Source organism: Oryza sativa, chromosome 11 (assembly GCF_034140825.1).
Source record: "Oryza sativa Japonica Group chromosome 11, ASM3414082v1".
NCBI lineage: Eukaryota > Viridiplantae > Streptophyta > Magnoliopsida > Poales > Poaceae > Oryza > Oryza sativa.
Window position 1 is genome coordinate 400,914 of NC_089045.1, and position 17,009 is coordinate 417,922.

The window sequence follows — 17,009 nt, forward strand, 5'->3', positions numbered from 1 at the left end:
CAAGATCGGAATAGTAGGCCAGGCCCAAAGCAAAAGAAATACCTGGTCCAACTAAAGGACGGGTCCACAGTCCATCCCACCCGTTGCTTTGGCTTCTCTCCCCAACATTATTAAACACAACAAAATCTCCTCCTTAAAAAACGACGACAAAAGAAAAAAAAAAGAAGTAGCCGTTAGTTGGTAGTGGGGGCCATCGCCGTCGCCACATGACAGCATTCGTAGTGGTCAGTACTCTCCCGTGCACTCCTACTAGCCGTTGCGCCTCTCCTCTGCTAATCTCCTCCTCTCTCTGCTCTGGCCACAGCCCACAGACGCGCGCGCGCGCTCCAGCTTCATCTTCTTCCTCCTCGATCACCAACTCACAAATTCCTTCCGCTACTCATCTACTCTACTCTACTCCTCCATCAACCAAATGCAAGGACCACGGAGGCGAACACCACCTGCTCCTGCCGCCAAACAACCAGCCATGCTCATGCTCGGACCATTCCCCGCCCACCATCGCTGCACACTTTTTCTCCTCCTCACTGTCACACTCCTCCCCTCGCTCGCCGCCGCCGCCGCGGCGCACCACCACCACGTCCACGCCGCGGGCGACGGCGTCGTCATCAGCCAGGCCGACTACCAGGGCCTACAGGCCATCAAGCACGACCTCTCCGACCCCTACGCCTTCCTCCGCTCCTGGAACGACACCGGCCTCGGCGCCTGCTCCGGCGCATGGGTCGGCATCAAGTGCGTCCAGGGCAAGGTCGTCGCCATCACCCTCCCATGGCGCGGCCTCGCCGGCACCCTCTCCGAGCGCATCGGCCAGCTCACCCAGCTCCGCCGCCTCAGCCTCCACGACAACGCCATCTCCGGCCCCATCCCAACCTCCCTCGGCTTCCTCCCCGACCTCCGCGGCGTCTACCTCTTCAACAACCGCTTCTCCGGCGCCGTCCCGGCCTCCATTGGCAACTGCGTCGCGCTCCAGGCGTTCGACGCCAGCAACAACCTCCTCACCGGCGCCATTCCGTCCTCACTCGCCAACTCCACCAAGCTCATGCGCCTCAACCTCAGCCACAACACCATCTCCGGCGACATCCCACCCGAGCTCGCCGCCTCGCCCTCGCTCGTCTTCCTCTCCCTCTCGCACAACAAGCTGTCCGGCCACATCCCAGACACCTTCGCCGGCTCCAAGGCGCCCTCCTCCTCCTCGCTCAAGGAATCCATTACCGGGACCTACAACCTCGCCGTCCTCGAGCTCTCGCACAACTCGCTCGATGGCCCGATACCGGAGTCGCTCTCCGGGCTCCAGAAGCTGCAGGTGGTGGACCTCGCTGGCAACAGGCTCAACGGCACCATCCCCAACAAGCTCGGCTCGCTCGCCGACCTCAAGACGCTCGACCTCTCCGGCAACGCCCTCACCGGCGAGATCCCGGCCAGCCTGTCCAACCTCACTACTAGCCTCCAAGCATTCAACGTCTCCAACAACAACCTCTCCGGCGCAGTGCCAGCCTCGCTCGCGCAGAAATTCGGGCCTTCCGCCTTCGCCGGCAACATCCAGCTCTGCGGCTACTCTGCTTCCGTGCCCTGCCCTACGTCGCCGTCTCCATCACCATCTGCGCCGGCATCACCCGCGCAGTCACGGGAGGCGACGGGGCGCCACCGGAAGTTCACGACCAAGGAGCTCGCGCTAATCATCGCCGGAATCGTGGTCGGCATCCTGCTCTTCCTGGCGCTCTGCTGCATGCTGCTCTGTTTCTTGACGAAGAAGAGGTCCGGAAGCGGCGGGAAGCAGACGACGAGCAGCAAGGCAGCCGGTGGTGGCGCCGGAGCCGCGGCGGGGGGCGGGCGAGGGGAGAAGCCGGGGTCGGGGGCGGCGGAGGTGGAGTCCGGGGGAGAGGTGGGAGGGAAGCTGGTGCACTTCGACGGGCCGATGGCGTTCACGGCGGACGACCTGCTGTGTGCGACGGCGGAGATAATGGGGAAGAGCACGTACGGGACGGTGTACAAGGCGACGCTGGAGGACGGCAGCCTTGTGGCGGTGAAGCGGCTGAGGGAGAAGATCACCAAGGGACACAAGGATTTCGAGTCCGAGGCGGCGGTGCTGGGCAAGATCCGCCACCCCAACCTGCTGCCGCTCAGGGCCTACTACCTCGGACCCAAGGGCGAGAAGCTCCTCGTCCTCGACTTCATGCCCAACGGCAGCCTCTCCCAGTTCCTCCACGGTCAATACTCTGTCAATGCTACTCTTCTTATCTTATGCATTTGATCTTCATCCTATTAATTAGGAAGACAATGCAATTGATAAACTGTATGCATTCTTCAGCTTTTACTTCTGCTTTCAACTGAAACTACTCTGAACATTTGAGAAAATGTTGTAGTCTGAACATTTGCAAATTCTGGCAGTGCTAACTGCTAACATTGATTCAGCTCTGTAATCAAGTAGATTTGATACATCTGAATTTTTTTTACAGTGCTGAGTACCTTTTTTATTTAGCATAAGAATGAACATCCCATGCCAATTTAGAGATTGAGCATTACATGTCTTCTGAAAATTTTGGACAGTGGCTATATGTCTTCATGGTCAGTGCAAAAAGTTTAGTAATAGAGTGTCATGTTCAATTAAAAAAGTTGACATATTATGTAGTTTTGAGGCTAATATGTGAACAATTGTTGATCTAAATGACATGCTTTTGTTTTAGTAGCACTGTTTTATCAACATTATTCAGCTTTCTGGCTCTGAAATTTCATCCTGATGAACTGAAAATCTGCATAACTCTGACACGGTGACACTAACATTTCGTCCTGATGGCATAACGTGAATGTGCAGCTCGCGCGCCCAACACTCCGATCAGCTGGGAGACGCGGATGACGATCGCCAAGGGCACAGCCCGTGGCCTGGCTTTCCTCCACGACGACATGACCATCGTCCACGGCAACCTCACCGCCAGCAATGTCCTCCTCGACGACCACTCCAACCCCAAGATCGCCGACTTCGGCCTCTCCCGCCTCATGACCACTGCCGCCAACTCCAACGTCCTCGCCGCCGCCGGCGCCCTCGGCTACCGCGCCCCCGAGCTGTCCAAGCTAAAGAAGGCCAGTGCCAAGACCGACGTCTACAGCCTCGGCGTCATCATCCTCGAGCTCCTCACCGGCAAATCCCCCGCCGAGACCACCAATGGCATGGACCTGCCGCAGTGGGTGGCGTCCATTGTCAAGGAGGAGTGGACCAGCGAGGTGTTCGACCTCGAGCTCATGCGCGACGGCGACAATGGGCCCGCGGGCGACGAGCTCGTGGACACGCTGAAGCTGGCGCTGCACTGCGTGGACCAGTCGCCGTCGGTGAGACCTGATGCCCGGGAGGTGCTCCGGCAGCTCGAGCAGATCAGGCCGGGGCCGGAGGGCGGCGCCGGGCCGAGCGAAGAAGGTGGCGCAGGGCATGTGGCTGCTGCTTCTGCAGGCAATGAGTAGTATGCAGCAGCTGGGCTCTTGAGCAGAATTTGAAGATGAAATCGAAGGAAATGAACTTGTCAGTCAGCTAGAGACTAGAAACAGAGCAAGCTAGAGAGTAGAAGCAGAGATACTCCTATATTTCATTTATGAATTCTTTGATTTATTTGAAAGCTTAGTAGTAGTAGTATTAGTAAGTGGTAGACATTATTCGTCTATGTTGTTTTTGAAGCTTCTTGTATAGGCAAATATTATTATTTGCAACACAACTGAATCGCTCTATCAGAATATCAATTACAAATACCACAATGCCTTCCTTACTGATCTACTGTAGTACTCCTATTGTAGTACTGTGTGTGTGTTTGTAGATCCATGTCGATGATGGGAAACAAGTGATAATCATAGCTTGTTGCTGAATATGTCATGTATATCCTGGACAATGCATAGCCGCGTGCTTGCATGAGCTTTTCAGATTAGCAGAAAGTGCCGACCAATGCTTAACTGAAGGTCATATCACCGAAGTGCATGGATTGTAAAAGTGTAAAGTTAACACGCTTTTTCAACTAATCATACAGATCGTGTAAACTGTTTCTGGAACTTCCAAACATTGGACAATTATATATATCGTGGAAAACTAACTGTTTTTGACAGGACATGGATAAATACTTATTCATGCATATTCATTTCATCCCCATCAAATGACTGAGGAACATGCATATTCATTTCATCCCCATCAAAATCTGCATTGTACGGCGAAGTGGCGGACAAGTTTAAGTGGAAGGTTGAATAGGGCATGATTTTAATGCGATGCCCCATGATATACATTTTGTGAAGACTGGGTTGCCGATTGAAAAGAACAAAATCACCATCATCAAGGTGCCTTTCCACCTGACAAAATAAAACACCATATGAGGAGACTAATATAGAAGACATTATTGTCATGTGACCATCAGTAAAAATCAGATTCTGAAACAAAGTTGGTACTCACATTGTAACCCAGTTCCAGATACTGATCAGTTCTTTTCTTCACATAACAAAGATCAAGCCTTTGAGCGTCTCCCCAGATAATGTACTTTGCACCTGTCTTCCCAGGGGGGGGGGGGGGGGGGGATAAGTGATCATTAAAAAACAGTGATCATGCTTCAATAACAGTAAAGCATTTTACCTTGGAAGTTATATGGAGTAACAGTTTCTGGGTATGTAAGGTTCAAAGCAATACTCCATGGCACTACCAATTCATTATAATATTTGAATCCGGTGTGATGACAGTACGAGCTGAGAAATCAACACGCTTCCCCATCAAATTTCCTCTACTGCTGCGTTCCTTTGCTTTTAGATACCCCTGGACTTTTGCTAATCTGTGGCGAACAGCAGTCTGTAACACCTGCAGAAGAAAGATTTCACTAATGTGAAAATTTTATGTAAATGTATAAGATATAAATCATGTTTAAAGTACTTTGAGTGATAAAACAATTCACAACAAAATAAATTATAATTACGTAAATTTTTTGAATAAGATGAATGTTTAAACGTGTGACAAAACGTCAACAGCATCATCTATTAAAAAAATGGAGGTAGTATTTTTTTTTCCCGCACCACCATTCAATTTTGCACAGTGTTTTAGTATATTGTTATTTGCTGACACCGGCATGAATAGGTACCTGAAACAACCATTCATATTACTAACATTCCAACACTTAATCACTTCTTTTTTTTAAGGTTACTGATCAAAATTACCAGATTCAGTAATACACTCCTGGATAAGGCATTTTTAAACCAAATCATTTGCATACTAACTTGCAAGTTACAGATAGATGACTAGCAAACATACACAAGTAAATAAAAAAGAATTTGCATAAGCTATATATATAAAGAAGCTAACAAAGTAAAAAAAAGAACCTTGTGGCTAGTCTAACATGGGGGCCGGCAGATTTGACCAATGCACACTAACCAAAATGGTGGCGCAATCAAATATCATAGGTAGGATGACTTGGCCATGTGCTTTTCCCTTCAAGCCACGGAGCATACGGACTGGCTCCTCCTCCTCTAAGGCGCCACTCCGCTTAACCTTCAAGTCTAACACCAAGATGCCGCGCTTGACAATGGCAAGCACAAACCTCTTGTTTAGCTGACACAGCTTGGCAATGGCAACACTTTCAAAGAGCTTGATTTCATTGGGTATTTGACCGACACGACAAGCCATAGACATGTCGAAGCCACCGCTGCCACGCACTTCGGTTATTTGGATGTGCATCGTGGCCTCTATGGCGTTGTGGAGAAGTGCTAAGCTAATGTTCATGGCACCGTAGTCGCCGGCAATCCATCGGGTGTAAGCTTGGGCATATGGCAGGGGTAGCTCGGTCTCACTGATAGTGGCAGCTCTATCTATGAGCTGGAGATCATCATCTTCTCCATCTCCTCTCTTGATCCTTATATCGTACTCAAGCAGTGCAGGAGTTTCCATCCCAATGCCTCTCTTAGGGCCAGACAGGAGTATAAAGGGATCGGAGAGGCTGACGACAAAAGGTTTGTCGCGCCCGCGGTTGAAGACATAGTTGCGCAAGCAATCCATATGATCTCGAACAGCCATGAAGCCATACACCTGAATGGGGTCATCACCAATAGCAGGGGCAGTGATGGAGACCAGCTTGAGTGAGAAGATCTGCAACATGGAAGAACCTGAGTGGACGATGCAACCAGACCAGTTGGGCCGGCAATCCGTGGTCGGATCAGACAGCATCATCGGCTTCAATGGAGCTGATACAACAATCAGACAGCGACATGTAAGAACACTGAATAACTATATAAAAATTATTATTATAATCAGCGAGTTAAATTTGTAGAAGCAGTAAGTAGATTGGGTGATGGATAGCACTAGCCATTATTGAGTTTCTGTAAATTTGGTTGTCTACGCATGGATTTAAAGAAGAAGAAGAAGAAGAAGAAGAAGAAGAAGAAGAAGAAGAAGCACCGGGATGATGTACATCAGGCTAATATAACGGTTTAGATAATTTTGCCAATTCTCTTCCGCTCCGGCTGTCTATGACGCCCTAGGCTGGCTCCTAATCTGGAGCAGCGTAGCGGGAGTGCGCCATAGCCAGAGGGGGCAAGAGGAAGAAGGGGAAATTTTGTGCAATATAATAGGGCATCTGTGGACCCCCGTTTTTATAACAGGAATCAATCGTGTAAACAGTACCATTTCCCTGGATCAAGTAGTTTGGTACACACAAATTCATAGCTGGAATATCAAGTGCACATACACGAGTATCTAATACGAATTATTACATCATAGGCCCGCAGGCATAGTCTTAAATCATCGGACCGAGAGGTCCGGAATACATCCAAAAGCAGAAATAGATAAGGCAGCAGAATTCAGGCAGCGGCATGCCATTGCCACAGGCAACGACCGTACTAAGACCTACTGGACGCCATCGTCTTCATCTCCCTCCTGATAGTAGGCATAGGGATCCTCCGAGGCTTCATCTCCCGCTTCTGATAAATTTTATATTTGCAAGGATGAGTACCAACCGTAATCAGCAAGCCACCACAGCAACAATGCATATGAAAGGGGGAGTTCAAAGGATGGCCATAGTTCTTTTGCGCAAAGCAAGTTTTGTAATTCTTTTCACAAGCCTAAGACCTAGCATTGACTGATCAAATTTTAGTACCAGAGTTTGTATTTAAACAACGACGGTTCTGTCCACCATCCATTGTGATCCCAAGGATAGCTTCCCGCCATTGATTCGTCATGGTTTTCTGAGGACGTCCACCTTCCCGCCTCTCAGGAAGTGGCTCCAACAGCATAAAATTCATCATGCAATATCCCCTCCCACACAAGTTAAGAATTTAGAGTCTAGCCAAGTGTAATACATGTCCCGGTGCTCAATAACCGCGAGCACGACTATTCGAATAGATTTGGTTTACTCACACTGCAGTGGATGTACACTTTACCCGCACTCCGCGACTGCCCAACACATGAGCCTCGTCCCAACACATGAGACGCGTCACGGCAAAGCTTTTTGATAACCTCGCATTGGCAGTACCCGCTCCATGAACTTCTCATCCTCATGCACTCTAGGCGTACACGGTTTCTAGCAGTGAGAGGAGTTCTGGCGCACCCGGGAAGGGAAGACTCACACATGCATTAAGTTATAATTATGTTTTAGATTCTCACATGGCAGTCCTACCGATGGCGACACCACTGTAGACACCCGCCTCGCGGTCCTACCAATGGCTGCCCCACCGTAGAGCCCCTGCCTCACACATCAAGAAACCACTATGCATGGATACTGCCTCCGCTCAGCTATCTACTCCGCTAGGTCTATACCCATACGAGAAGTGCGGTTGTACGGGGGTCGTTTCATGCTTAACTTCATGGCTCGGTCCTTAATTGACCAGGGACGGCACTAGCCTTTTCCGGACACCACCCAAGTCCTCCAGCCGCCCCAGTCGAAAACAGTTGTTTAACTTTATTTTCCTTTCACAAATCATGTCATCAATATCATGGCAATGTGGCGCTCATGTCTCCACATGCCGCATCTCAATTACCTTCCCAAAGGTAATTACCCAAGCATATAGCGTTTGATAAATATGAGTATGCATGAATCTAAAATAGCATTTCTAAGCAAGTGTCATAGTTGACTAGGGACTCGTACGTATCTATGGCTACAAAGATTTAAAGGTGAACAATAATCAAGGCATGGTATAATCACAAGTAGGACGTTCATAATTGCATGCAATTTTATTTGTAAACAAAACAATTTCGCAATTGGGATCAACATGTTCAAAGAATAGTGATGACTTGCCTTGCTCAAAGTCTTGCGGGTCTTGGCCTTCGCTTGGATCCGCAACTCCCTCGGGCTCTATAGTTACGTGCAAGAATTGATTTGAATTCGGTTAGAATTCAAATAAAAATCCAAATAAATCCAAATAAAAGTCACATGCGAAAGTCGATTCCTTTTTTTATTAATTTTACTATCTGCGAACTATGACAAACCCAATTTCGATTTAAACTATTTTGCGGGTATAAATGTTTTATTGTCACAAATTTTTAATTTAATCTACCTGAGCATTATATCCATATAATAGGTTAGAGATTTCTAGCGCGAGCTAACTATCTGACAAAATCCTAGAAACATTATATGATTTAATTTAGTCTATGACTAAACGATTAAATATATTACACGGCTATAATCCCTAGTAATAAAATCCGAATTTTCTATCGTTAATTGCTTACTTATAGGGATTACCCAAAATAATCTATAATAATTACCGCGAATTGATCTAAATTATTACCGCGAATTGATCTCCTATAGACATTACTAAAAATAATCTATAACAATCTATTAAGATTCATCTAATTGTTTTAATTCGTAAATAATTAGTTCTATAATCAAATCTTAGTACTTTAGGTATTTTAAATAGTAGGAGTTCATCTAACGATATTCTCATTAATCCTATAATTAATTTCTAATATGTTAAATATTCTAAATCTCTTAAATTTTTCCTTTTTCTCTTTTCTCTTTCTTTTCTTTTTCTCTTTTTCTCTCTTTTCCTTTTCTTTTCTTTCCTTTCTTTTTTTTTCTCTTCCTCTCTTTTTCTTTTCTTCCTCTCCCTCTCGGCACTCTTTTCCTCTCCCTCTCCCGGCTCTATCTCTCTCTCTCGGCTCTTGCTCTCCCGGGCGGCGGCGACGATGGACGCGAGGGGGGGGGGAAAGGTTGGGCGGCGGCTTACCGACGACGGCGACGGCAACGGCGGCGACAGCGACGGTGGCGGTGTTGGCGCAAGGCGCGGCGCGGCGGCTTCGTGGCGGCGGCGCGGCGGCTTTAAGCGATGGCGTGGTGGCGTGGAGACGGCGGCGCGGTGGCGTGGAGACGGCGGCGCGGTGGCGTGGAGGAGTGGGTAGAGATAGGGGGTGGAGACGGAGGAGAAGAGGGGAATAGCGGGGCTTATATAGGGGAAGAGAAAGAGATAAGGGGAGGGGAAGACGCGACGGCGGCGCGGGGCTCGGGGTGGGGGCGCGCGGCACGGGGCTCGGGGCGGGACGCGACGGGCGGCGGCGTGCGGCGCGCGGACGAGCGACGACGGCGACGGACGAGCGACGCAACGGCGACGGACGAGCGGCGACGGGACGGGCGACGCGACGGGCGACGGCGCGCGGCGCGTGGTGCGGCAGACGGCAGCGGCGCGGGGCGCAAGGCGCGACGGCGACGGACGAGCGGCGACGGGACGGGCGACGCGACGGGCGACGCGACGGGCGGGCAGCGGCGGCACGCGGCGCGAGGTGCGGGCGCGGGCGCGGCAGTGGTGCGCGGCGCGAGGCGGCGTCAGCGCGGCAGCGGCGGCGCGGGGCTCGAGATGACGCGACGGCAGCAGCGGCGACGCGACGGCTACGCGGCGCGGCGATGGCGACGGCGACGGCCGAGCGGCGCGCGGCGGGGGAGGCGACGGCGGCACGGCGGCAGGCGGCGACGGCGACGGCTCGGGGCGCGAGGCGCGCATGGCAGGGGAGGGGAAGGGGCTAGGGAGCCTCGTCGAACACCTAGAGGCTAATGAATAGTGTCTTTTTCCTATTTTTCCAATTTTAGTTTATTTCCTATATGAATTTGATTCTATAATTTCTAAATCTTGCATAAATGAAGTTTACTCAATATGTGTATTATCTCAACTAATGAATTCACCCTAGATTAATATTACTCATATTTTATTTTTATGTAATTTATTTGAGTTTTATTTAGGGTTAATTCTTATTCCATCGTATTTAAATTTAATTGATCCAAATATGGTCGCGATAATATTTTATTTATTTCTATCCCACCTAATCTTTATTTTAAATTATAATTTATTTATTTCTTTAACCAAATCTAATTGCAGGGTTAATTTCTAATTAATTTTCCCCTATTTGTGATCGATGAATTCCGAAATCAAAATCCAATAAAATTGGCATGATGCAATTTATTTAAAAAGTTTTTTTTTTTGAAGATCCGTATTTTTAGAGTTTTGATTTTGTCGGTCGAATTTTTAGGGTGTTACAGCATCCAAATTAGTATATCGGCTCAGTGAGCTGAGCCAGCCAAATACACACAATCAATCAATATACTTATATACATACAAAAAAACATAGGGAGGAATCAAGGGGATTCGAATGATAATAGAACTAAGAAAGGAGATTGGATTCGGTGGGAATGGAGGAGGTCTCTTACTTTCGTTGGTATCGGCGATACGATAATAGATACTCCAGTAATCGGTACCCCTGTAGATGGATCCATCTCGATGCTTCCTATCCTCAAGAACATCAGCAGGTTGTTCGTCGTCCTCCTTCTCTTCTTCTTGATCCATCATTCCTTCCGTGTCCATTGTGCCTGCAAGGATAGTCGTCCCTCCCCGCCGTCTCTTCCTCCTGGATTTGGATTCGACAACCATCTTCCCGAACTGCTGGGAATCGCCGCCGCTTCCGCCCTCCATCGATCCCTCCTCGATTCGAACGACTCGACTCAGCTAGGGTTTGTTTGCCGCTCCAAAGGGGATCGGTTCGGTTGCCTTTTATTTCTTTTTTTCGCTTATCTAGCCTAATCAAATACGGTTTCGGTTTTATTCAAACATTGATTCTCATTGAAAACACGCCCGTTTGTGCTTTTTATCTTTTTTTTTTGTTTTTGTTTTTCAAAAACATAAATTTGTATTATGAAAATGCTGCCAACGTGTTCATCAAGAGAGATTGTGAAATCAATGTGTTATCTATCATGTTAAAATTGCCCACTACTACCACTTGTAAGTGTAGTAGAAAGACTTTTTTTTTAATTGGATCCATGCCACTGCAACTTTGTGAAATTAAAAAAATGCCAATATTATTCGTCATATTGGCTATATGCCACTGGAAATTTCTAAAATTGGAACTATGCCACTCCCCTCCCTTTTTCCGTCTCCTCTCTCACGCCGTCTCCGTTCCCATCCCATATGTCAGTTTCATCTCCCCATCTTTTCCTCCATCCGGCGCGACTGCAAAGAGGACAGTGGCGGCGGCTCCCGAGCACTCCTGCCGTGGATGGCATCGAGGACGGCAGAGGCGGCAGCTCCCGAGACCTCCCGTCGCGGATCGAGGACAGCGGCGGCGGCTCCCGAGCCCTACCGCACGGATGGCATCGAGGATGGCGACGGTGACAGCTCCAGAGACCTCCCGCCGCAGATGGCGTCGAGGATGGCGGTGGCGGTAGCTCCTGAGACCTCCCATCATGGATCGAGGACAGAGGCGGCGACGGCGGCTCTCGAGCCCTCCCGTCGTAGATGGCGTCGAGTACGGCGGCGGCGGCTCCCGAGCCCTCCAATGTGGATGACTCCCGAGCCCTCCCGTGTGGATGGTGTCGAGGACGGCGGTAGCGACAGCTCCATAGACCTCTCACTGCAGCTGGCGTTGAGGACGGTGGCGGTGGCTCCCGAGCCCTCCGGTGGTAGTCGCGGGTAAGGTACGTTAGCCTCACTCGGCGCCGTCGACCCGCTCCCTCCTCTCCCTCCTCTGCCCACCATCTTCTTCTCCGAGCTCGCCGCTACTACTCGGGCTACTGGGTGGCGCTCCGTTGCATCGCCGTCGTCGCCATCGTTATCACCGGCACTGATGGACAAGAGTGCAGGGCGGCCTCCGCCTCCTCGCGGAAGGGGGATGAGGACGGGAACGGAGACGGCGTGAGAGAGGAGACGGAAAAAGGGATGGGAGTGGCATGGTTTCAATTTTAGAAATTTTCAGTGGTATGGTTTCAATTTTAGAAATTTCCAGTGGCACATAGCCAATATGACAAATAGTAGTAGCATTTTTTAAAAATTTTGCAAAGTTGCAGTGGCATGGATCCAATTAATCTTTTTTTTTTGTCTATGTCAGGCAGGCACATATGTTGTTGCTAGTTGGAAGTCTGCAGTAATGTAAAATTTTAACTTGTGCGGAGACTGAGAAGCGGCCTATCTAGACATTTCAGAAACAGAGCAGCCAGAGAGTAGAAACAGAGATACTCTTATATTTCATTTATGAATTGTTTGATTTATTTGAAAGCTTAGTGGTAGTAGTATTAGTAAGTGGTAGACATTATTCGTCTATGTTGTTTTTGAAGCTTATTATATAGGCAAATATTATTATTTGCAACAGAACTGAATCACTCTATCAGAATATCAATTACAAATACCACAATGCCTTCCTTGCTGATCTACTCTGTGTGTGTGTGTTTCTGAATATGTTATGTATATCCTGGACAATGCATAGCCGCGTGCTGGCATTAGCTTTTCAGATTAGCAGAAAGTGCCGACCAATGCTTAACTGAAGGTCATATCACCAAAGTGCATGGATTGCAAAGTGTAAAGTTAACACACTTTAGAACAAAATCATGACTAGGTAACTCAGCAACTGTTTCTGGAGCTTCAAAAGTGGCAATTATACAGATCGTGGAAACCATTTTTTACTGGACATACATAAAATGATTTTTTTTTTGAAACAACATAAAATGAATTGGTGCCGAGTGCGGGACAACTTTTTGTGTGATCCGAAACAGAAGAGAGTAAAATGCAAAGGAAAAAGTACACCGAAGGTCCCTCAACTTGTAATCGAGTTACAAAATCGTCCCCCAACCACAAAACTAGATATATGACATCCCTCATCTTACAAAACCGTTCATTTTAAGTCCCTCGGTGGTTTTGACCCCGGTTTTGTCCGATGTGGCAGTTGAGTCAGCATGAGACCCACGTAGGCCCCACATGTCAGATTGTCCACGTCATCACTTTGTCTTTCCCCTCTTCTCTCCCTTCCTCCTTTCTCTCACTTTTTCTTCTCAGTCCGAGCAAGCCAGCCGGCGGGGCGAGGGTGCCAGGCAGGAGAGGAAGATGTCGGGAGGCCGGCGAACGGCGGCGGCCGCGACGATGTGGAAGCAGGAGGGTCTCCCCCCACGCCGCCACCACCGCCACCGCCGACGGCGCAGGCGCCAGATCTGCGGTGACGTCCTCGCGCTCCCCGTCAGCGCCATCCACGTCCACCTCGTCCTCCCGCGCCCGCCCTCCCATGCCGCCGGCCTCCGTCGCCTTTCCACGTGCCACCATGGATGACGACCATGGATGACGACGACGGCGACTTCCCTCTCCCCGTCGGCGCCATCCGCCTCCGCCTCGTCCACCCGCGCTTGCCCTCCCACGCCGCTGGCCTCCATCGTCTCTCCACTTGCGGGCATGGATGACGACGGCGGCGACCTCTCTCTCTCTGTTGGCGCCATCTGCCTCCGCCTCGTCAACCCGCGCTTGCCCTCCCACGCTGCCAGCCTCCATCGTCTCTCCACGTGCGGCTATGGATGACAACGGCGGCATCCTTCCTCTCCCTGTCGGCGCCATCCACCTCCGCCTCGTCCTCCTGTGCTTGCCCTCCCACGCCGCCGGAGCAGGAGGGCTTCCCTCACGCCGCCGCCGCCGAGGCGCAGGCGCCAGATCTGCAGCGGGCAGCGTCCAGCAGGGGAGCAACTGCACGACATCCTCGCGCTGGTCGGGACCCGGCAGGCCATGCGGACAAGCATCCTGTCGCGTGCGGGGGCGAGGGTGTGGCGGTGGTGGGCTGCGATAGCTTCGAGGATTTCGCCGACGGTTCCACCTCGCCTCGCAGGCCTCCTCCCCACCAGCCGGCCAGCCTCCGCAGAGCTCGCGTGCGCTAACCTCGTCGACCAGGGAGACTTCGATGGGGCACGCCGCGTCGTGGATGCCGTGCTCTCTGCCGCTGGCCCTCGGGGCGAGGTTAGTGACCGCCTCGCGCATCACTTTGCCCGCGTGCTCCTCGCTCTATGCAGTGAAGACAAGGGAGGCCATAGCAGTGATGAAGGCACGTCAGAGACAAGGGAGGCCATTGCGGCGCTCGACCGCGGCGTGCTCCTCTGTTGCACCGGCGACCGTGACCGTCGCACCATCCTGCCGCACCCTGGCTGCTCTCCGCCGGCCATCGACGTGGAGAGGAGAGGAGAGAGGAAGTGAGTTGAGAGGGAGGGTAAGAAGTGGCTGACATGGACTGTTTGACATGTGGGGCCCACGTGGGTCCTACGTTGACTCAGCCGCCACGTCGGACAAAACCGGGGTAAAAACCACCGAGGGACCTAAAATGAACGGTTTTGTAAGATTACAAGTTGAGGGACCTTCGGTGTACTTTTTCCAAATGCAAATAATCATGATTGGGCCACAATGCTCTGCTATGGGCTAACTCCCGTTCCGGCCTACGAAGACTAGGGTCCAGAGTTGTTTGCGAGCTGAAACAAATGGGCCCATTTCTCATTGATGGAAGGAAACATTTCCCTCACAAGAAGCAATTAAACATTCAGCATTTCATGGACATTTGAAGGTACCCTTAATTCTGCTTCCACAAGTCCTAGTTCTTTATTGATAGAATATGACATCTCGGAAAAAGTTCTCAAAAGTTTATAGAGAGAAAAATCTTTAATGTATAAAACAATAAGATGATAAACCCTGTTTGGTTGTTTAATTAGTAGCCTGCATATCTCCAGAAGCACGCAAACAGAAAAAAGAAAGTGAAGATGTTCCTCTGAAACAAAGCAAGAAGCAAAAGGTGAAGAAATCAATCTTTCCGAATGTGCCTGCTGCTGCGCCTGTACCATTTCGTCAAAACGCACCACTGCTTCACATACTCTTCCAATCAACTCAAACAGCCTAGTCAATACATGCAGATCAAAAAATCTGTTGAATTTACCCTCTGCCGGTAGTTTTCCTTTGATAAAATGTTCAGATTAATCTGCTAGATTGACCTACTTTACATTTGTATATATGCTAGTCCATGTTGCACATATCAACATGATAACCCTTCTTTACACTGTGATGTGGCAGGTATCTATGCACACCATATTAATCACTAGTACCAAACTTGGGTTAGCTAAACTTGGGTGTCTTTCTGTACACACGGCCACACGGGGATTCAGAATCCACGGTAATGTGCCAGCATCAACATGGTAGCAACTAGCAAACTCACCAGTCATACCAAATACAAATATGGGAATGGTCTAGCAGATACTAGATAGACAGCTCCACAACTCTACTCCAGATCTAACACCTGAAGTTAAATTAGGAGTTAGAGCTCTACTAAACAGGCCCTAATGATTAGAATAAAAATTCAGCAAAAAAAATTGATGTACTGAAATATAGAAGTTGTTTTCTCTGAGAAATATAAACGCATGTTCGGAGAACAAATCAACCACTAGACATGTTTTCCATACCACGATATTCTACTTTAGAGGCAGCACAATATTTAGCCCGTTGATCACTTACCGGGTCAGCTTTTGCCTGGCACACTACAAGAAATAAATGACGTTCCATCGTACTCCCTCTGTCCCATAAAAAAACGAATCTAGTACTGGATGTGACATAGTGACATATCTCTATATCCAGATTCGTAGTACTAATATATGTCACATCCAGTACTAGATTCGTTTTTTTGGGACAGAAGGAATATATGTTAAATCTTAATATTACACTGCAATCAAGGTTTTCAAATTAAAAAGTATGGACCATAACCATGAAACACAGTTTCTAGCCCAACAGGATAGAAACGTCTGATGTAAGCTCAAAGTTTCATTGCTTTTTCTGAGACCTGCACAAAGATTAAAGCAACAATGAGAATGTAGGGGGCACTATGACCAAAAGACATTCTAGAAGCTTATTATAGAAAAAATATACTCCCTCCGTTTCGATATATATGACGTTTCCGACGGCATGGACAAAATTAAGGATAGAGCGATTTTACTATTTTGCCCTTCATCCCTTTTGGACGACAGGGAGGAGCACAGTGCGCGCGGCGCGGCCGTCTCCCTCCACGCCGGCTCCCTTGCCATCTCCCCCGCGCTGCCTCGACGCCGGTTCGCTCGTCGTCTCCCAAACGCCGCTGCTCGCGACCACAGGAGGAGGAACCCGCTGCACAACGCTCTTCCCGGACGCCGCGTCGCCCTTTCTTCTCCGACCTTCCCGGTGAAAGCGGCGTTGGAGCCTGAGATCAAGCGGTCCTTCTCGATTCAGTCCTCCTCCTTTCTCGTCTCCAAGCAGCATGTCCTCCCCGGACCTCGGCTCCTCACTCGTCACCCTCTCTGTAAGTGAGCTCCTCGATCTCGCCTTCTCCAACTTCCAGCTTGTTTAATTTCTTTTTTCTCATTTCCTCCAATTTTCATTGCCTAATTGCCTGGTTTTGCCCAATTTACAATTTAAGCAGAAGGAGAGGAGAAGCCCTGGTTCTGGTTGATCTCCAGCCGAACGGCAATAACGACGATGTCATCTGCAGATGCAGTACGTTCTGCTTGGTTTCAGCCGAGTGGCAAGAACAACAGTGGCGGCAGCAGCAAGCCCGACGTCCGGCTCCCTGTGCGCCATGCTGCCCGACTCTTGCTTGCCCCACAGGCCACAGCTCGGGGTGGCCGGTTGCCGCCAAATTGGGGTGCGGCGGCGGCGCACGGGAGGCATGAACGGCAGCGGCGCGTGGGAGGAGACAGTGGCGAGCGAGTCCGGTCGCGATGAGGACGAGGCAGCGCCGTGGCGATGTTGAGATGGAGGGCAACGATGGAAATTAACAAACG

General features: G+C 49.7%; 1 protein-coding gene, 1 long non-coding RNA gene and 1 pseudogene across 2 annotated transcripts; all 3 read left to right on the plus strand.

Moving 5' to 3' along the window:
• The first annotated feature begins 302 nt into the window (after positions 1 to 302).
• LOC4349565 (probable leucine-rich repeat receptor-like protein kinase IMK3) lies at positions 303 to 3,749 on the plus strand. The gene is made up of 2 exons (XM_015761427.3): positions 303 to 2,204; positions 2,810 to 3,749. Exons 1-2 carry the CDS (start codon positions 413 to 415, stop codon positions 3,448 to 3,450), a joined length of 2,433 nt encoding a protein of 810 aa, XP_015616913.1. The 5' UTR covers positions 303 to 412; the 3' UTR covers positions 3,451 to 3,749.
• A 9,497-nt stretch (positions 3,750 to 13,246) lies between these two features.
• On the plus strand, positions 13,247 to 14,626 carry LOC9269509 (uncharacterized; annotated as a pseudogene).
• A 1,368-nt stretch (positions 14,627 to 15,994) lies between these two features.
• LOC107279317 (uncharacterized) lies at positions 15,995 to 16,823 on the plus strand. Its single transcript, XR_003239227.2, has 2 exons — positions 15,995 to 16,528; positions 16,649 to 16,823. It is a non-coding gene; the product is annotated as an uncharacterized lncRNA (long non-coding RNA).
• Positions 16,824 to 17,009: the final 186 nt, after the last annotated feature.